General features: G+C 46.9%; 1 protein-coding gene across 3 annotated transcripts in view; it reads left to right on the top strand.

Moving 5' to 3' along the window:
- MCTP1 (multiple C2 and transmembrane domain containing 1) overlaps nucleotides 1-21640 on the top strand; it is a 1531547-nt gene that overhangs the window by 462612 nt on the left and 1047295 nt on the right. For all 3 annotated transcript variants that reach the window (XM_069751887.1, XM_069751881.1, XM_069751897.1), the window contains exon 3: nucleotides 18668-18810. In XM_069751887.1, the coding sequence (XP_069607988.1) occupies nucleotides 18668-18810 (143 nt within the window). The remainder of the gene's footprint in view (nucleotides 1-18667; nucleotides 18811-21640) is intronic.

The raw sequence follows: 21640 nt of genomic DNA, 5'->3' as shown, positions 1-21640 counted from the left end.
TATCTCATCATTCTAAACTAGCTATTGAACCCGTTCTACGCCCGGGTGGCGAGCATTTATATTGGTATATTGTCTCCATCATGGTATGTGCTGCTCCATCCTGCGTCCCCATCCTGTCATGCGCTGCTCCATCCTGCGTCCCCATCCTGTCATGTGCTGCTCCATCCTGCGTCCCCATCCTGTCATGCGCTGCTCCATCCTGTGATGCGCTGCTCCCATCCTGCGTCCCCATCCTGTCATGCGCTGCTCCATCCTGCGTCCCCATCCTGTCATGCGCTGCTCCATCATGCGTCCCCATCCTGTCATGCGCTGCTCCATCCTGCGTCCCCATCCTTATGTGCTGCTGCATCCTGCGTCCCCATCCTTATGTGCTGCTGCATCCTGCGTCCCCATCCTTATGTGCTGCTGCATCCTGCGTCCCCATCCTTATGTACTGCTGCATCCTGCGTCCCCATCCTTATGTGCTGCTGCATCCTGCGTCCCCATCCTTATGTTCATGCTGCATCCTGCGTCCCCATCCTTATGTGCTGCTCCATCCTGCGTCCCCATCCTTATGTGCTGCTGCATCCTGCGTCCCCATCCTTATGTGCTGCTCCCATCCTGCGTCCCCATCCTTATGTTCATGCTGCATCCTGCGTCCCCATCCTTATGTGCTGCTGCATCCTGCGTCCCCATCCTTATGTGCTGCTCCCATCCTGCGTCCCCATCCTTATGTTCATGCTGCATCCTGCGTCCCCATCCTTATGTGCTGCTGCATCCTGCGTCCCCATCCTTATGTTCATGCTGCATCCTGCGTCCCCATCCTTATGTTCATGCTGCATCCTGCGTCCCCATCCTTATGTTCATGCTGCATCCTGCGTCCCCATCCTTATGTGCTGCTCCATCCTGCGTCCCCATCCTTATGTGCTGCTCCATCCTGCGTCCCCATCCTTATGTGCTGCTCCCATCCTGCGTCCCCATCCTTATGTGCTGCTCCATCCTGCGTCCCCATCCTGTTATATGCTGCTCCATCCTGCGTCCCCATCCTTATGTGCTGCTCCCATCCTGCGTCCCCATCCTTATGTGCTGCTCCATCCTGCGTCCCCATCCTGTTATGTGCTGCTCCATCCTGCGTCCCCATCCTTATGTGCTGCTCCCATCCTGCGTCCCCATCCTTATGTTCATGCTGCATCCTGCGTCCCCATCCTTATGTGCTGCTGCATCCTGCGTCCCCATCCTTATGTGCTGCTCCCATCCTGCGTCCCCATCCTTATGTTCATGCTGCATCCTGCGTCCCCATCCTTATGTGCTGCTGCATCCTGCGTCCCCATCCTTATGTTCATGCTGCATCCTGCGTCCCCATCCTTATGTTCATGCTGCATCCTGCGTCCCCATCCTTATGTTCATGCTGCATCCTGCGTCCCCATCCTTATGTGCTGCTCCATCCTGCGTCCCCATCCTTATGTGCTGCTCCATCCTGCGTCCCCATCCTTATGTGCTGCTCCCATCCTGCGTCCCCATCCTTATGTGCTGCTCCATCCTGCGTCCCCATCCTGTTATGTGCTGCTCCATCCTGCGTCCCCATCCTTATGTGCTGCTCCCATCCTGCGTCCCCATCCTTATGTGCTGCTCCATCCTGCGTCCCCATCCTGTTATGTGCTGCTCCATCCTGCGTCCCCACCCTTATGTGCTGCTCCATCCTGCGTCCCCATCCTTATGTTCATGCTGCATCCTGCGTCCCCATCCTTATGTTCATGCTGCATCCTGCGTCCCCATCCTTATGTGCTGCTCCATCCTGCGTCCCCATCCTTATGTGCTGCTCCATCCTGCGTCCCCATCCTTATGTGCTGCTCCCATCCTGCGTCCCCATCCTTATGTGCTGCTCCATCCTGCGTCCCCATCCTGTTATGTGCTGCTCCATCCTGCGTCCCCATCCTTATGTGCTGCTCCCATCCTGCGTCCCCATCCTTATGTTCATGCTGCATCCTGCGTCCCCATCCTTATGTGCTGCTGCATCCTGCGTCCCCATCCTTATGTGCTGCTGCATCCTGCGTCCCCATCCTTATGTGCTGCTGCATCCTGCGTCCCCATCCTTATGTGCTGCTCCATCCTGCGTCCCCATCCTTATGTGCTGCTCCATCCTGCGTCCCATCCTTATGTGCTGCTCCATCCTGCGTCCCCATCCTTATGTGCTGCTCCATCCTGCGTCCCCATCCTTATGTGCTGCTCCCATCCTGCGTCCCCATCCTTATGTGCTGCTCCATCCTGCGTCCCCATCCTTATGTGCTGCTGCATCCTGCGTCCCCATCCTTATGTGCTGCTGCATCCTGCGTCCCCATCCTTATGTGCTGCTGCATCCTGCGTCCCCATCCTTATATGCTGCTGCATCCTGCGTCCCCATCCTTATGTGCTGCTCCATCCTGCGTCCCCATCCTTATGTACTGCTGCATCCTGCGTCCCCATCCTTATGTGCTGCTGCATCCTGCGTCCCCATCCTTATGTTCATGCTGCATCCTGCGTCCCCATCCTTATGTGCTGCTCCATCCTGCGTCCCCATCCTTATGTGCTGCTGCATCCTGCGTCCCCATCCTTATGTGCTGCTCCCATCCTGCGTCCCATCCTTATGTTCATGCTGCATCCTGCGTCCCCATCCTTATGTGCTGCTGCATCCTGCGTCCCCATCCTTATGTGCTGCTCCCATCCTGCGTCCCCATCCTTATGTTCATGCTGCATCCTGCGTCCCCATCCTTATGTTCATGCTGCATCCTGCGTCCCCATCCTTATGTTCATGCTGCATCCTGCGTCCCCATCCTTATGTGCTGCTCCATCCTGCGTCCCCATCCTTATGTGCTGCTCCATCCTGCGTCCCCATCCTTATGTGCTGCTCCCATCCTGCGTCCCCATCCTTATGTGCTGCTCCCATCCTGCGTCCCCATCCTTATGTGCTGCTCCATCCTGCGTCCCCATCCTGTTATGTGCTGCTCCATCCTGCGTCCCCATCCTTATGTGCTGCTCCCATCCTGCGTCCCCATCCTTATGTTCATGCTGCATCCTGCGTCCCCATCCTTATGTGCTGCTGCATCCTGCGTCCCCATCCTTATGTGCTGCTGCATCCTGCGTCCCCATCCTTATGTGCTGCTGCATCCTGCGTCCCCATCCTTATGTGCTGCTCCATCCTGCGTCCCCATCCTTATGTGCTGCTCCATCCTGCGTCCCATCCTTATGTGCTGCTCCATCCTGCGTCCCCATCCTTATGTGCTGCTCCATCCTGCGTCCCCATCCTTATGTGCTGCTCCCATCCTGCGTCCCCATCCTTATGTGCTGCTCCATCCTGCGTCCCCATCCTTATGTGCTGCTGCATCCTGCGTCCCCATCCTTATGTGCTGCTGCATCCTGCGTCCCCATCCTTATGTGCTGCTGCATCCTGCGTCCCCATCCTTATATGCTGCTGCATCCTGCGTCCCCATCCTTATGTGCTGCTCCATCCTGCGTCCCCATCCTTATGTACTGCTGCATCCTGCATCCCCTACCTTATGTGCTGCTGCATCCTGCGTCCCCATCCTTATGTTCATGCTGCATCCTGCGTCCCCATCCTTATGTGCTGCTCCATCCTGTGTCCCCATCCTTATGTGCTGCTGCATCCTGCGTCCCCATCCTTATGTGCTGCTCCCATCCTGCGTCCCCATCCTTATGTTCATGCTGCATCCTGCGTCCCCATCCTTATGTGCTGCTGCATCCTGCGTCCCCATCCTTATGTGCTGCTCCCATCCTGCGTCCCCATCCTTATGTTCATGCTGCATCCTGCGTCCCCATCCTTATGTGCTGCTGCATCCTGCGTCCCCATCCTTATGTTCATGCTGCATCCTGCGTCCCCATCCTTATGTTCATGCTGCATCCTGCATCCCCATCCTTATGTTCATGCTGCATCCTGCGTCCCCATCCTTATGTGCTGCTCCATCCTGCGTCCCCATCCTTACGTGCTGCTCCATCCTGCGTCCCCATCCTTATGTGCTGCTCCCATCCTGCGTCCCCATCCTTATGTGCTGCTCCATCCTGCGTCCCCATCCTGTTATGTGCTGCTCCATCCTGCGTCCCCATCCTTATGTGCTGCTCCCATCCTGCGTCCCCATCCTTATGTGCTGCTCCATCCTGCGTCCCCATCCTGTTATGTGCTGCTCCATCCTGCGTCCCCATCCTTATGTGCTGCTCCATCCTGCGTCCCCATCCTTATGTTCATGCTGCATCCTGCGTCCCCATCCTTATGTTCATGCTGCATCCTGCGTCCCCATCCTTATGTGCTGCTCCATCCTGCGTCCCCATCCTTATGTGCTGCTCCATCCTGCGTCCCCATCCTTATGTGCTGCTCCCATCCTGCGTCCCCATCCTTATGTGCTGCTCCATCCTGCGTCCCCATCCTGTTATGTGCTGCTCCATCCTGCGTCCCCATCCTTATGTGCTGCTCCCATCCTGCGTCCCCATCCTTATGTTCATGCTGCATCCTGCGTCCCCATCCTGTTATGTGCTGCTCCATCCTGCGTCCCCATCCTTATGTGCTGCTCCATCCTGCGTACCCATCCTTATGTGCTGCTGCATCCTGCGTCCCCATCCTTATGTGCTACTCCATCCTGCGTCCCCATCCTTATGTGCTGCTCCATCCGGCGTCCCCATCCTTATGTGCTGCTCCATCCTGCGTCCCCATCCTTATGTGCTGCTCCATCCTGCGTCCCCATCCTTATGTGCTGCTGCATCCTGCGTCCCCATCCTTATGTGCTGCTCCATCCTGCGTCCCCATCCTTATGTGCTGCTCCATCCTGCGTCCCCATCCTTATGTGCTGCTCCATCCTGCGTCCCCATCCTTATGTGCTGCTGCATCCTGCGTCCCCATCCTTATGTGCTGCTCCATCCTGCGTCCCCATCCTTATGTGCTGCTCCATCCTGCGTCCCCATCCTTATGTGCTGCTCCATCCTGCGTCCCCATCCTTATATGCTGCTCCCATCCTGCATCCCCATCCTTATGTGCTGCTCCATCCTGCGTCCCCATCCTCATGTGCTGCTCCATCCTGCGTCCCCATCCTTATGTGCTGCTCCATCCTGCGTCCCCATCCTTATGTGCTGCTCCATCCTGCGTCCCCATCCTTATGTGCTGCTCCATCCTGCGTCCCCATCCTTATGTGCTGCTCCATCCTGCGTCCCCATCCTTATGTGCTGCTCCCATCCTGCGTCCCCATCCTTATGTGCTGCTCCATCCTGCATCCCCATCCCTATGTGCTGCTCCATCCTGCGTCCCCATCCTTATGTGCTGCTCCATCCTGCGTCCCCATACTGCCTCTGACCCGCTCGGCGCCGAGTGCTGGGGGGCCTGAGCAGGCGGGGACACCGGCGCGCTGTGGGGGTCAGGTGCCGGTATCGCCGCCAGCTCAGGCCCCCCCAGCACTTACTATACTCACCTGTCCGGCGTTCCATCGCTGAGCGCCGCCATCTTCCCGGTCTCCTGGCCGTGACTATTCAGTCAGAGGGCGGCGCCGGCGTGCATTAAGCGCGTCATCGCGCCCTCTGAACTGAAGGCCACAGACCGAAGACCGGGAAGATGGCGCCGCTCAGCGATGGAACGGGGACAGGTGAATATAGGCCGATACTCACCCTCCTGGCGGTCCCTGCTTCTGCGGTGGAGATCGCGGTGTGTGTTCAGTGTGAACGCACACCGCGATCTCCCGGGAGCGTCGCTCTGTGAGGCCCAGACTGCGCCGGCGCTTGCGCTTGCGCAGTCTATAGAGGCTTCGGACAGAGTGACGCTCCCAGCGTTATATTATAGATTGGTAGGTCCTGGTTTGGCAACAAAAAAAAAACAAATGTGGGCAAAGCCTAGCCTTCGACTAGACTAAATGAAAGGTGTGAATTTGTAAAGCTGGGTTTACAACAGTGGGGAATTATAATGTCACTGATTACAAAGGTGAAGTAATGACTTTCTGTGTTGGATACAAGGGTGATAAATTCTCTAAGATGTTCGTTACTGACATACTATGTATACAGAGGGCAAACATACTAGTAATACATAACTTTATAATAGTTAAGTCCAGCAATTCCTCTCCGATTTCACCTATATTACAACAATAGCTAAAACCTATTCATAGAAATTTGTACAGCTGGTGAAATAAGTTGAAAATGTCACTAATTTTCTAAGTATATTTCTAACGGTGCTATTGAGATGAAAATATCGTCAGATGTTGGGGTCAACTCATCCAATCCACAGAGGCATAGATGTCCATAAATTCAGTTGTGTAGTAATAATGAGAAATGGTACAGGGAAAGGTATTGAACACGCTCACTGAAATTTAATTAATACTTTATACAAAAGTCTTTGTTGGTGATGACAGCTTCAAGACTCTACCTATATGGAGAAACGAATCGCATGTATTGCTCAGGTATGATATTGGCCCACTCTTCCACACAAACATTCTTCAAATTCTGAAAGTTTCATGAACTCCTTCTATGAACTCTGAGCTTTAGTTAATTCCGTAAATATATTCTGTTGGATTCAGGTCAGGTGATTGGCTGCATCTTTCTAGCAGCTTTTTTTTTCTCCAAAACCTATTGCGACTTTCCTTGGATATGTGTTTGAGATCATTGTCTTGCTGAAATGTCCACGCTCACTTCATCATCATCATCATCATCATCATCATCATCATCATCATCCTGGTAGATGGCAGCAGAGTTTTATCAAGAATGTCTCAGTACATTTGTCCATTCATCCTTTCTTCAATCGCATGAAGTTTGCCACTGCCGCTTGCTGAAAAACAGGTCCACACCCTGATGTTCCCACCTCCAAACTTCACTGTAGGTGTGTTTTTTTTAGTGATATGCAGTGCCTTTTGGCTTCCAAAGATCGTGTGCATTATGACATCCAAAGAGTTCAATTTTGGTCTCATCTGACCAGACTATATTCTCTCAATATTTCACCAGCTTGTCTAAATGTTGTTGAGCAAACTTTAAACGTGCTTGAACACTCTTTTTTTTTTAATCAATGTAGTCTAGCGTGGTGAGCATGTGTACAGGCCATGAAAGTTGAGTGCATTACTTATTGTCGTCTTTGAAAAAATTGTACCTGCTGATTCCAGTCCTTTTCCACAGGTGGTGCTTGGCTCTTGTACAACTCTTCTGATAGTTCTTTTCAGACCATGGCCTGTTTCTGGTGAAATTATATTCCTTCCACTTCTGGATTATGACCCAATCAGTGCTGTATGGAATCTTCAGTAGTTTAGGACTTCTTCTGTACCCAATGCCATCATTATGTTTTGCATCAATAAAGTTACGGAAGTCTTGAGACAGCTCACTGGTTTTACCCATCATGAGACATTTCTTGTGTGGCTTGGTAATGAAACACCTTTTTATAGATCATCAGTTGAACCAGCTCATATTATTTTTCACTAAGTGGCAGGATTGCTTTCTAATTATTGATAGATTTCAGCTGGTATCATGACTTTCCAAGGCTTTATGCACCTGTCTTTCTTCATATGGTAACTAAATTTTCCCTGTGTCATTTCTCATTATTAAACATAACTTAATTTATGGACATCTATGGTTTGATCTCTTTGACTCTGTGGGTTGTTACCAACATGTGGTAAGGATCTCATGTCAAAAGTTCCTTTAGAAATATATTTATGGTACTTAAAAAATTATGTGTTCAATACTTATTTAACCCACTGTATGTGTCTCAGGAAATTGGCCATGCCCCCTTCCACACGCTTGTTCTGTAAAACAACAAGTTGCTGCTGCAACAGGAGACTTCCCCACTGCTTTGTTTGTAGTAAGACAAAAAGATTGTTGTCAAGCTCCTGATTCGATCCCTTGAGTTTGTGTGCTTTGGTCAGCTTCTCTTTCTGCCGAGTAGAAACCCCCACAAGTGATGCCATTTTGGAAACTAGACCCCCCTAGGAACTTATCTACATGTTTTGTGAGAAGTGTTTCAGTAAAGTTTGTAATGCAGGGCTGTGAAAATAAAAAAAAAAACATTTTCCCCACAAAATGATTTTTTAGCTCCCAAATTTTTATTTTCACAAGGGTAGCAGGTGAAATTATTGTTGTTGTGCAATTTGTCCTGAGTACGCTGATATCCCATATGTGGGGGTAAACCACTGTTTGGGCGCACAGCTGAGCTTGGAAGGGAAGGAGCATAGTTTCACTTTTTCAGCGCAGAATTGGCTGGAATTGAGATCGGATGTTGCATTTGGAGAGCCCCTGATGTGCCTAAACAGTGGAAACCCCCCAATTCTAACTCCAACCCTAACCCCAACACACCCCTAACCCTAATCCCAACCCTAACCACAACCCTAAGCCCAACACACCCCTAACCCCAACACACCCCTAACCCTAATCCCAACCCTAACCATAACCCTAACCACACCCTTAACTCTGACACCCCTAACCCTAATTCCAACCGTAAACGTAATCCCAACCCTAATCCTAACCCTAACTTTAGCCCCAACCCTAACTTTAGACCCAACCCTAACCATAACTTTAGCCCCAAGGCTAACCCTAACTTTAGCCCCAACCCTAACTTTAGCCCCAACCCGAACCCTAACTTTAGCCCAAACCCTAATTTGGCTGATGGCTGATCTGACACTTTGCACAGTACTGTGTCAGATCAGCGATCTGACAGGCAGTGAAGAAGGCTTGTCGGTGCCTCCTCTCAGCAGTCACTGAGAAGCCACCTCCCTGCAGGAAGGATCACATTACATTGTTCTGAGGGTCTGAGGGAAGCACGCAGGAGCCTCCTCCCTGCACTATGCTTCTCTATGCCACCGGAAATCTGTGATCTTGTTTGATCGCAGTGTTTAGGGGATTAAAATGCCGGGAGCGGTCCGTGACCGCTCCTTGCACTTAGTGCTGGTTGTCAGCTGTGAGCAGGCTCGGACTGGCCCATAGGGTAACAGGGGAATCCCCTGTGCAGATCTGGGCCCCCTACCCCACATGTGCAAAGAGTTTGTATGTTCTCTCCGTATTTGCGTGGGTTTCCCCTGGGTACTCCAGTTTCCACCCACATTCCAAAGACATACTGATAGGGAATTGAGATTGTGAACCCCGTTGGGGACAGCAATGATAATGTGTGCAAACTGTAAAGCGCTGCGGAATATGTTAGCGCTATATAAAATAAAGATTATTATTATTATTTATTCAATTGATTCTATATAGAAAAAAGCAACATCTCATCATTCATTAATCAAACTACTCAATGTATTATTATATAGAGATATAGGTAAATTTGTGAATGAGGGTAGTGTAATATTTGTATGCAAGTGGGCCCCCAAAGTCAGTGTTACTGGTGGGCTCTTAGCACCCCAGTCCGACACTGGCTGTGAGAATCAGCTGACACCCAGTCGTGATCAGCCGTGCTTTCCCCGGGAGCACAGCTGATCGCATGGGCCATACTATTCCGTCTATGAGAATTAAGTCCCAGGTCACATGGACAGAATAGTATGTCCAATGCCAGAAAGGGGTTAAAGGTGGTGAGGAGGTTTTTGTTCTCTAAATGTCCCTGGAGTGATAATCCCATCTCCACATTCCTATCCCAATATGTAATATTTGTAATAATAATTTTAGCAAATATCTCCAATTAGAAATTTAGTGTAGTTTTTCTGATTCACTATGCCACTTACCCCATGTGCAGGGCATTGTAGTAGCTTAGGTATCAATGGTTACGACCGCTAGCAACTAACTATTAATATATGATTGTTCATAACCATGGGTACCTAAGCTACTGAAATGTCCTGCATATGGGATAAGCAATGTAGCGAATCAGGAGAACTGCACTACATTTGTAATTGAAGGTATTTGCTAATATCAATATTATACCTACTACACATTGAGATGGGAATACCCCCTTATATACTTCAGGGGCTTATAGAAAATAAAAACAACCTAACTCACCTCCCACAATGGCATTGTTTCAGGAATGTTGGTACTCCTGAATGTTGGTCAATAGCCCCCCCCCCCCACCCCCGGCTACAAACACCTGGTCACAGCCGCCCCAGAAATTCCAGCACCTAGCCTCTCTCTTCCCATTGCCCTGTAGTGGTGGCATATGGGGTAATAGGGGGTTAATGTCACCTTTGTATTATAAGGTGACATTAAACCAGCTTAGTAATGGAGAGATGTCAATAAGACACCAGTATTTTCATGAAATAAAACACTAAACACAGTTTGACCATTTTATTGTTATTGTTAATCCATGCGACGCCCTTGATCTCCTGTAAAAATAAAAAAATAAAAAACCAACAATATACCCATACCTGTCCAGCGTTCAGTCACTCCCACACCATAATCCATATCTGGGGTATATAAAGTTTACAACAGGGAGCAGTGCTAATGCGACTGGCCCTGCTGTAAACTACTGGGGAATTAATTAAATGCTGGGAGCAGAGCTTCGGTGACTAGCAGTGACATCACCAAAGCTGCACTCCCTCACAGCATGAACTCAGATGATCTCTTGAGCGTGGGAAAATCAGCTGGCATTTCTGCATTGATTTAACACAAGCCGACAAATGAATTAATGGCTATTCTTCTATCTGTCTATGAAATATAAAGATATATATATGTCACTTACACACACAAATATATATATATATATATATATATATATATGTATATATACACATATATACATCTCTTCTATGTGTATATATCTATTCTATCTATTCTATTCTATACTGTACGCAGCAGATCTTTTGCCGGCTTTTAATCTATCTAATATTTATATATATACAGAGAATATATATATATATATATATATATATATATATATATATATATATATTGTTTTAAAATGATGCGTAAATGACTTAATGTATTTCTCTATGTAAATGCTCATGTTAAAACCGAATTGCAATCTGATAGCAATCGCACTGCATTCGGATGTAAAGCGGATGCTAGGTGTAAATAATCGGATTGTACTCGCACAAAAAATGCATGACACTCGCATGACAATTGCATTGCACTCGTCCAACTCTCCTGCATCAAAATCGGACCGATTTTTAAAACGCTAGTGTGTCTCCAGCCTAAGTCACATACACACATTTAATGAATAAAAACTTATTGGGAGTGATCAAGTCCCATGGAAAACCGCAGATACATTATACAATACAAAGTAGCTAGCACAGACTATAACTACAAGTCTGCTGCTGTTCTTTATGTTTTAGCAATTGCATCTCTATAAAGCAGATTATTGATAAGCAGTGCCGCGGATATGGTCCCTATTCTGTACTAGAATGTCTGTCATATAACAGAACTGTGCTGTCACCTAGTGTGTGAAAAATGGTATCTACTCTACTATATATTTGTAAGCTTCTGCACTTGTGTTATTCCGAGTCTTGTGTAATATTTTGCTTTCTATACTCACAATATGGTAGTGCTGCTGATATTATTTTTATAGTTTTCAGATAATGGGTCTCTCAGTGGCAGGAGTTAAGTAATCGCAGAACACTTTATTGGAGCAACAAAAATGGACAAAAATGAAAACTAATTTTTATACAAAAAAATATGCTTAACTTTTAGGAAACTACTTATAGATTTGGAATTTTTCTAGAAAAAAAATCTTAATTAATTTTAGGAATAATATTACAAGAACCCAGCATCTAGTAAGTCAAAATTTAGAAAAGTCCAAAACTTGTCATCTTTTTGTATTTTAGGTATTCTAAGGCCTCTTTCACACTTCAGTTGTTTGGCGTCAGTCTAAAACCGCCATTTTCCTCAAATAACGGATCCGTCATTTTTTTTGATGGATCCGTTATTTTCCCATAGACTTGAATTAGCGACGGATTGTGACGGATGGTCGTCCGTTCCATCCGCCATGCGACGGATCCTTCGAAATTTGGCGGACGTCATCTAGACATGGACGGACATTATAACGTTTTTTGTCAACGCTGAAATGGCGGATCGCGATGGATCCATCGCGTCCGCCATTCCATAGAATGGCCGCCTATGGGCGACGGATCCGTCGCGACCGCCATTTCAGCGGATCCGTCGCCCCAATCCGCTTTTTCAATTGCGCATGCTCAAAAAAGTAGATACTTTTCCCAGACAACCCCAAGTAACAGATCCGTCAAAAAAACGGATCCGTTAGAACCGTTTTCTCAACAATTGTGACGGATCCGTCGATCCGTCACTATGTCGGAAGTGACTGACGCCAAACAACTGAAGTGTGAAAGAAGCCTAAGGGGATCTGTGAGTGGGTTTATTCTTTGAAATCTGAAGACAGCAGAAGATAGAGGTTGAGACATGGAAGTGCAGGCTGTTGTTTACTAACTGTGAAGGATTTATCACTAAAAGATTAACTGTCACTATACTGTAGCAGGATTTCCCCGGGCAATGGGCTCCTTCCCTGTCCCTTAAGCTAGGGTCACCGTAGGCTATCCCTGTTTCCCAGATTATCCCAAATTGTGGAAATGCTGGGGCCTCCTACTTTGCTATGCTCCTAAATGCACACTGAACTATTTCCTCCCCCACCCAGGGAGGTATGGGACAGTCGTGGACCGGATAGCACAAAACAGACAGACAGGGGAAACTGCAATCATACAAATACACTCACAAAACAACAAAGCAGAACACAAGGGAACAGTAGGCGGGACAAACCAAATGTGAGAAGATAAGGATATACACACAATACCAAACCCAGGCAGATAACTCCTAGAGAAAACTCCAACAGACAGCTACAACTACGGACTACTCTTCCAACACCAAACTGGGTAGTTGTAAGCTATCACCGGCAGGGTTCGGGGCAGCAGTGAGGTTTACATAGAAGCCCCTGCAGAGTGAGGGGATAGGCCAAGTAGAAAATGTAAAACACCTGCTATAAGAAAGACAAAAGGTAATCAGCCCCCGGATAGTGACAAAATCTGGTGTGGCTCAGCGGATAGAGATGTCGGCAGACAAGCATGAGACTACTGGATCGGATCCCGATGCATGACATTAAAACATTGATGGACTACACTAATCCGGCAACGCCCCTTCGACCTGTGATAAGCAGCTCTCTGTCTATGGTCTTTGTACATAGCGAGCCTTGTGTGGGCGAGGGAAGCTTTCTCAGCTCTGCTTCATTCTAAATCTAAAAGCTTTTATTGTATCAGAGCGGCTGCATCCAGTAAACTAAGTGATAGATCGTTGGATTCATCTTCTCTTTGCCTACATCAGGCTACGCTCAGATGACGTAGTGAAAACGTGCTGACAGATTCCCTTTAAAGGCATTGTACAATACTAGCTCATTTTTAAATATAACAGTGCCACCTGAAAAATAAGATGAAATACTGACTCCACAGACATAAACTAAGAGCAACATTAAATAAGGACAGGGACCCTGATTCCAACGGTGATCATTTACTGGGCATCTTGCGGCAGCTTTGATCTTATCGCCGAAATATCTACTTGAGCTCTGCTGGTCATTTCATTGATGAGCTCTGTCTAATCCCACCCATACCCGTGACTGACAGCTTTCTGCTTACAATCTGTATTCTGCCAGTCATTGAGAGAACTAAATAAACCAAAGTTGGCCTAGCCATTAATGGCACTCCCACATTAATACAATACCTATAAATACATAGGAAGCAGATGCCAAGTAAAAAATTGCAAGAATCTTTATTAAACACTGTAGAACAAACACTTTAAAAAAAAACATGATTTATTTTTATATATATTTTTCCATGGGTATACACCAAATAGATCTGCAAAACAGGAATATTCTTGCCAAAATATATGTGTACAATATTATTTTCTTTTAGATAAGTTGGTCTCTTGTTGCTAAGTTAGGACAGAGGAGGAATCACCATTAATAAAATCCAATTTTGGAAAAAAATGTTCATGCTGTTAGTGCTTGTAAAATTTGACGTAAGTACGTAAACATAGGATTTTCCAATAAGTAATAACTCCCTACATCACTAGACTTCTTAGAGCTATAAATTCCAATGATTTAATGATATTAAAGGAGAATCAGTAAGCCATTTGTGCTAGTCTATTCACCAAATAATTTCCAACACAGCAATATGAATCACATAGTAGTGAGAGAACCAAAGAACTAAAAGGCACACTCCTCATACAAAACCTTATGCACCCTTCACATGATAATAGTGCTGTTTTCAGTGCTTGCTAGTGCTGCATATAGTTCTATGTAGTATTTGTACCAGTGTATAAACAGCGCAGTACACAAGTTTAAGGTGCATAGTGCTATTCAATCATTAGTGACAGAGGAGAGAAAAAGTCCTAATACATAAAATGGCTGCAGAAGGCTCCCCGACGCACATTTTGCGTTAGCTTCTTCTTTATGGGGGTCAGTGATGCAGCAAATTAAGAGGTTGTCCACTTCTTTTACATATATGGAAAATCCTTAGAATAGGTCATCAATGTCTGATCAGCTGGGGTCCGACACAATGCACCCCCACCGATCAGCTTTTATCGGTGTCGGCGGCGGCCGGATGTACTTACTTGCGAAGCTGGCCGTCTACTTGTAGTAACTGCAGGATGGTACTACACATCGACCTCCTATTGAATTGAACCGGAGGCAGATGTGTAGTACCCTGAGGCAGCCACTACAAGAAGACGGCCAGCTTCGCAAGTAAGTACTGGCAGCCGTCGACAACAGTTGATCGACAGGGGTGTCGGATGTCGGACCTCAGCTGATCAGACATTGGTGATATATCCTAAGGATAATCCATCCATGGAAAAGTAGTGGACAACCTCTTTAATACAAAGTTTTATCAAAACCAGTAAGTAAATCAATGTTAGAATTGTTAGAATTTTTCTCCTACTTTAGGCTGCCCTAGCAGCGTGAGCTTTTTTGCTTTAATAATGCTGTGTAAAATTAAATAATATTAGTAAATAAATATTACATAGCTCATTATTTAAAATTAAGTTTTTTGTCTCCCTAAGTAAATAGAGGAAACCTGTCATCCTTGAAATCACTTCTCATTCTTGGCTTAACTGTCAAAGGGCAGTCCTAAAAAGTGATTGACAGTTATCTCTGGATGGAAACTTAATCGCTGATTAGAAGCAACCCCCTCACTACTAATCCCTCACTGCCTGGTTTTAGACTTGTAGTTCTTAGTGGAAGTTGGTGTTTGAGAATGTTCAGGAGATTGTTGCCTGTAGTTTTGTCTGTGTGCATATCCTTATCCTCTCCTATTTTGTTTTCCCTTCCTTAAACTCCTCTTTGTTCCACTCTGTTGTTTGGTGTGTGAAATTTGTATTGTTGGTGTGTTTCTTAACACTTCAGCTTCCCACTACCCTGGGTGGAGGAGGGGACAGATAAGGGTTGATAAAGGAGCATGGCAAGGCACGTAAACCCACGATCTCCACCTTCAGGAGTAATCCAGGGAGACAGGGATAGACTAGGGCAACCCTAGTTCTAGGAATCTGGTTAGCGCCCATAATCCCAACACCATCGTGACAGGGGGGAAGTGTAGACACATGCGCTCAACTGGTAATGGCAAGCAAAAGAGGAAAAAAGGAAGTATTGGGGAAAATAAATATTTGACACATTGCCAATTTTGCAAGTTTTCATAGTAACATAGTAACATAGTTAGTAAGGCCGAAAAAAGACATTTGTCCATCCAGTTCAGCCTATATTCTTTTCCCACCTACAAAAAATGGCGAGGTCGATATTTTTTATCATAGGTAGACTTCAACTGTGAGAGAAAGTATTTGTTACAATAGAAAAGCAGAACTTAATATCTCATCCAAGTTTGCACACTGCAGCAGGGATTTTAGCTCACTTCTCCAAATAGCTAGGGCACTCCAGAACCTTGATATTCTTGTTACAGAGCCACTCCTTAATTGCTCTGGCTGTGTGTTTTGGGTCATGACAATGACAAATCTTCAATGCTTTTTCTGAGGGAACGAGGTTGTTGGCCAAAATCTCACTATGCATGACCACATCCATCCTCCCTTCAATATGGTGCAGTCGTCCTGTCCCCTTTGCAGGAAAGCACCCCCAAATTATGTTTCCTCCACCATGCTTCACAGTTCGAACAGTGTTATTGCGGTTCTTGGGGTTGTACTCATTGTTCTTCTTCCTCAGGTGAGTGGAGTTGATGCCAAGACGTTCTGTTTTTGTCTCCTCTGACCACATTACCTTCTCCCATGCCTCCTCCTGATCATCCAGATGGTCATTAGCGAACTTCAAACAGGCTGTGACATATGCTGGCATGAGCATGGGGACCTTGCTTGCCCTGCAGTATTTTAATTCATGATGGCGTAGTGTGTTACTGACAGTAACATTTGAGACTGTGGTCCCAGCTCTCTTCAAGTCATTGACCAGGTCCTGCTGTGTAGTTCTGGGCTGATTCCTGACCTTTCTCAGAATCATCCTCACCCCACAAGGCAGCATCTTCTATGGAGCCCCAGACCAAGGAAGATTGACAGTCATTTTTGGTTTTGTCCATTTTCTATTAATTGTACCAACAGTTGTTGCTTTCTCACCAAGCTGCTTGCCTATTATCCTGTAGCCCATCCCAGCCTTCTTTTGTCCCTGGTGTCCTTAGACAGCTATTTGGTCTTGGCCATGGTGGAGATGTTGGAGTGTGATTGATTGAGTGTGTGGACAGGTGTCTTTTATACAAATAACGAGTTTAAACAAGTGCAATTTTAGCGCCCCCAGACACAGGGCCACGAGTTCTCGGTACCGGGCCTCTCTGGTTCGGTTCTGAGGCTGTCACGGTGGCTAGACCCGGTCCGCGACCCTGCTAAGGGGCGTCCAATAACGGTGGTGCAGTCTGTCAGGGGTTCGTGACGCCACCTGTGGTGTTCGGTCAGGGTGACCGACGCTGCTGTGGGGTCCGCTGGGGTGATGGAATGGCAGCTGGATGGTATACCTTCCCACAGGTGAGGTATGTCCCCAGGGCTTCCCAGTAAGGTGGATGGTGATGGTGTGAGGTGCAGTCAATAACGAGGACACAAGGTTGCAGTCTCTTTACCTCTTTACTGCAGACTTCAGAATCCTCAATCCAGAGCACGCTTAACAGGGCTATCAGAGACCGGCCGGTCCAATGGGCACTTCCAGAGTTTCCTTTGCAGATGGAAATCGTTGCCTACCAATAGCGCCTGTGTGTTGTAGTCCTACCCTGCTGAGCATTCGGAATAGTCCTCACAACTGCTGTTCTCGTTCGTCGTTCTCTACAGCTCTCTCTCTTTCTTTAGTTCCAGATGTTGCTAGTTTCTCGTCCCCCAGTATGTTTTGGCTAGGACGCACCCGTATGACGGGAAGGCCTGGAGGTCTTCCGGGACCCTAGAGATGCCCCTCTCCCACTGTTGCCCCCTATGTCTTCTTAGGAAATTTAAGGTAGACAGACAACCTTTAATTAACTGTCCTGCGGAGTTCGAAGTAAGGCCTAGAGTCAGTTACTCCCGCGGTGTTCCGGCCACCGGCTACGCGCCTCAGTAGGATGTTGCCTCGGTCTCACGGCATGACTCCTACTGGTACTCCTTTGTGCTTGATCTCGTTTACACTGTTCCACAATATCCTTCCCTTCGTGTCTCTTTCTTAGGATACCGCCGCAAGGAGGTGCAGGCGCAGCTCCGTTATGTTCTGTTCTGTTCGCTAGGCTCTTGCCAGGTTCCCACGCCTGACAGGGACCCCCCTGTGTCTTCTCCCCGCAACACCCCCTGCCACGGGATGTTGCCTGAATCCAACCCAGTCAGCTTCTGACTAACTTCCTCCCCAACCCCTAGTTTTACCAGTGTGAGGAGTGGCCCAATAAATAAAGCCTTTTTCTCCCCCTAGTGGCCGGAGTGTGAAGTGTAATGTGTGCTGGTGATACCTGGTCAGGAGAATTCCTTCAGTGTCATCAGACGTACCATCACTCCCCTTAGTGGCAGAGTGTCATACTGCAACGACCAGATCTCTGGGGCGCTGCACAGTTAATACAGATAATGAGTGCAGACTAAGTGGAGACTTAATAGTCTTGAGGGGCAGAACACCGAAACACAATGTCTGCAAATTGAGATTCTGGTTTTGGCTTTTATCCTAAGTCATGTGTGGCTTCTAGGATTGCTACTTCCTATAGGTGGAACTAGAGTTCTAGTCCTCTTCCTCTCTGAAGAGACAATTTGCATATTTCCCAGAGGAGCATTGCGGCTTTAAGTCTCCTCATCTCGGCATGCTTAACATGTCACTCTCCACAAGGAGAAGCATTTACCCCTATACGAGGTTTGATTTAGATTTTTGACTAAGAAACATTAAAAGATTCTTTAAAATATAACCTTTAATAATTCATTTAAAAGCAGGTATTATCCCCAAATAAAAACACCTACATATACTATACATACAAAATATAACCTTAAATGTGGGTCTCAATTAGTTATTGTACGATTTCTTTAAATAAACATGCAAAATAAGTAATTCCATCTCGCCCAATTCAGACATGAAGATGTACAGTAGTCTGTGGAGCCACATGGGAAACTTGTGATAAGCAGATGGGCTATCCTAACTCTGTCCTGTCCCATGCATTATCTCTGGCCTTAACAAAGGCAGTACCCAAGTGTCACACTGATAATATAAGCCCCCAAAACATCTATAATGTTATAATTGTTGTCAATACTGGAGAATCTGGGAGACGTGAAATTCTGATGTACATATATGAAATCGCGTAATATATGATATTGAAATTCTGGGTGCCATCTCTTCACTGATTTTCTTCTGTTTCCATTAAAGGGACAAGTGACCCGTATGTCAAGTTTAAAATTGGAGGAAAAGAGGTTTTTCGAAGCAAGACAATACACAAGAACCTCAACCCTGTTTGGGAAGAAAAAGTTTCCTTGCTCATTGAAAATCTTAAAGAACCCTTATATGTTAAGGTAAGGACATCAATTCAGCAGATCCTTAGAAATAAAAATTTATGTAAGGAAAAACTTTAATATTTCCAAAGAAATATCCATTGGGAGCATTATTTAGAAAACTTTTAACACTAATAACTAGAGGTGGGTGGATCAGGCATAAATTGAATTTGCCAGATCGCACAGATTTTCTTTGGAACTTTGATTTGCAACAAAGTTATTCTCCACAATTTGAATGTCCCTTCTCAAGCTCTGGGGTCTCAAGACCCCTGAACATAGTAAACGTAATATGTAAAAAAATCCTTATACTCACCGCTCAGCTCTGCAGTACCTCCACTCCTCACTGTCCCCCATCCAGTGCTCGCCATATCTTACCATCACCACAAGCACTGCAATCCCGGGCCTCTTCATGCCATGCCATGACCATGGCTGTTATGAGGCTAAGGTGTGCAAGCACACGTAAGGTCTGTACGGGCCTCTCGGGGGTCTGTGCGGCCTGCCGGGGGTCTGTACAGGCCTCTCGGGGGTCTGTGCGGCCTGCGGGGGGTCTTTGTGTTTGTGTGCAGGCATCGTCCGATGGGACTACAAGTCCCATCGGGCTATGCCTGCTACAATGGCAATGATTGACACATTAGCCAATGATGGGACAGTAGTAGTCCCATTATCCGGCTAATGTTTCGGCCGCACATGCGCGATAGAAAATGGCGGATGCGACGGACAGAAAAAGTTCACTTCAACGTTTTTTCGTGCCGACGGTCCGCCAAAACACGACGGATCCGCTGCACGACGGACGCGATGTGTGGCCATCCGTCGCGATCCGTCGCTAATACAAGTCTATGGGTAAAAAACGCATCCTGCGAGCACATTTGCAGGATCCGTTTTTTCCGCCGGATCCGTTTTTTTCTCATAGACTTGTATTAGCGCCGGATTGCGCCTGATGGCCACACGTTTCATCTGTTTTTTGCCGGATCCATCAAAAAAGCTGTTTCCGCCGGACGAAAAACACATACAGAGGAACGGTTTTTCTGTCTGGTGAAAAAACGCACAGCGACGGATCCGGCAGAAAATGGATGAAACATGTGGCCATCACACCGGCGCCGGATTTCGTGGGAAAACAGCATGGAGGGGGCGGCGCCCGGCGCCCCAGAAGATTTGAGTGACGGCAGTGTGGCGTTTCCAGCAGGGGGGTTAAGACCTGCCTCCCTGTCTAAAGAAAGGTATTTTGGCGAAATTATAAAACGCTTTATTTTGGCAATAACTGCACCAAAAACTAAAAGAGCCACCTTGTTAGAATGCAGCATTACTGCTGCACAAGGTGGCTCTTTTAGTTTATAACGGCTGGAGGGGGGTGACAGTGGCCCTTTAAGAATAGTTCATTTAATCAATAGATCTTAGAATAATAACTTCCACAATTGGATGTGTTTAAATAAAATGTTACTGTGCTGAGATAATCTTATAATTGTGCTCCTGCTGTGTTCTGTGTAATTGCTGTGTCTGACCGTACAGGAACATGGTCTGATCATATCACTGGGGAGGAATATAGCAAAATAGAGTATACAGACTGGACAGGAGGGGATTACAGCTGATTCTTTTTTGTGATTTAACACATTTCCCTGCCTGTTTTTAACCCCTTAGCGACCGCCGATACGCCTTTTAACGGCGGCCGCTAAGGGTACTTAAAGCATAGCGCCGTTAATTACCGGCGCTGTGGAAAAAGTGAATAGCGCCCCCCAGAGTCGGATTTTCTCCGGGGTCTCGGCTGCCGGGGGTAGCCGAGACCCCAGAGAACATGATTCGGGGTTTTTTTTACCGACCCCGCATTTGCAATCGCCGGTAATTAACCGTTTACCGGCGATCGCAAAAAAAAAAAAACGCGATCTCTTTTTAATTTCTCTGTCCTCCGATGTGATCGCACATCGGAGGACAGAGAAAAGGGGTCCCAGGTAGCCCCCCGATACTCACCTATCTACCCCGGTGCTCCTCGTGGCTCCTGGTGGGCGCCGCCATCTTCAAAATGGCGGGTGCATGCGCAGTGCGCCCGCCAGCCGGCACCGGGGGAATCTTTGGGGTCTCAGATGCCGGGGGTAGCCGAGACCCCAAAGAACATGATCGGGGTCGGTTTTACCAACCCCTGTTTTGCGATCGCCGGTAATTAACTGTTTACCAGCGACCGCAAAAAAAAAAAAAAAGTCAAATGGTGCTCCCTCCCTTCTGAGCTCTGCCGTGCGCCCAAACAGTGGGTTACCCCCACATATGGGGCATCAGCGTACTTGGGATAAATTGGACAACAACTATTGCAGTCCAATTTCTCCTGTTACCTTTGTGAAAATAAAAACTTGGGGGCTACAATATCTTTTTTGTGAAAAAAAAAATATTTTTTACTTTCACGACTCTGCATTCTAAACTTCTGTGAAGCACTTGGGCTTTCAAAGTTCTCACAACACATCTAGATAAGTTCCTTGGGGGGTCTAGTTTCCAAAATGGGGTCACTTGTGGGGGGTTACTACTGTTTAGGTACATCAGGGGCTCTGCAATCGCAACATAATGCCCACAGACCATTCTATCAAAGTCTGCATTCCAAAACGGCGCTCCTTCCCTTCCGAGCTCTGCCGTGCGCCCAAACAGTGGTTTACCCCCACATATGGCGCATCAGCGTACTCGGGATAAATTGGACAACAACTAATGCAGTCCAATTTCTCCTGTTACCCTTGTGAAAATAAAAACTTGGGGGCTACAATATCTTTTTTGTGGAAAAAAAAAATATTTTTTATTTTCATGACTCTGCATTCTAAACTTCTGTGAAGCACTTGGGCATTCAAAGTTCTCACCACACATCTAGATAAGTTCCTTG

Source organism: Ranitomeya imitator, chromosome 1 (assembly GCF_032444005.1).
Source record: "Ranitomeya imitator isolate aRanImi1 chromosome 1, aRanImi1.pri, whole genome shotgun sequence".
NCBI classification, from domain to species: domain Eukaryota; kingdom Metazoa; phylum Chordata; class Amphibia; order Anura; family Dendrobatidae; genus Ranitomeya; species Ranitomeya imitator.
Note: the sequence above shows the minus strand (reverse complement) of the source record. Positions and strands in the feature narration are given on the sequence as shown.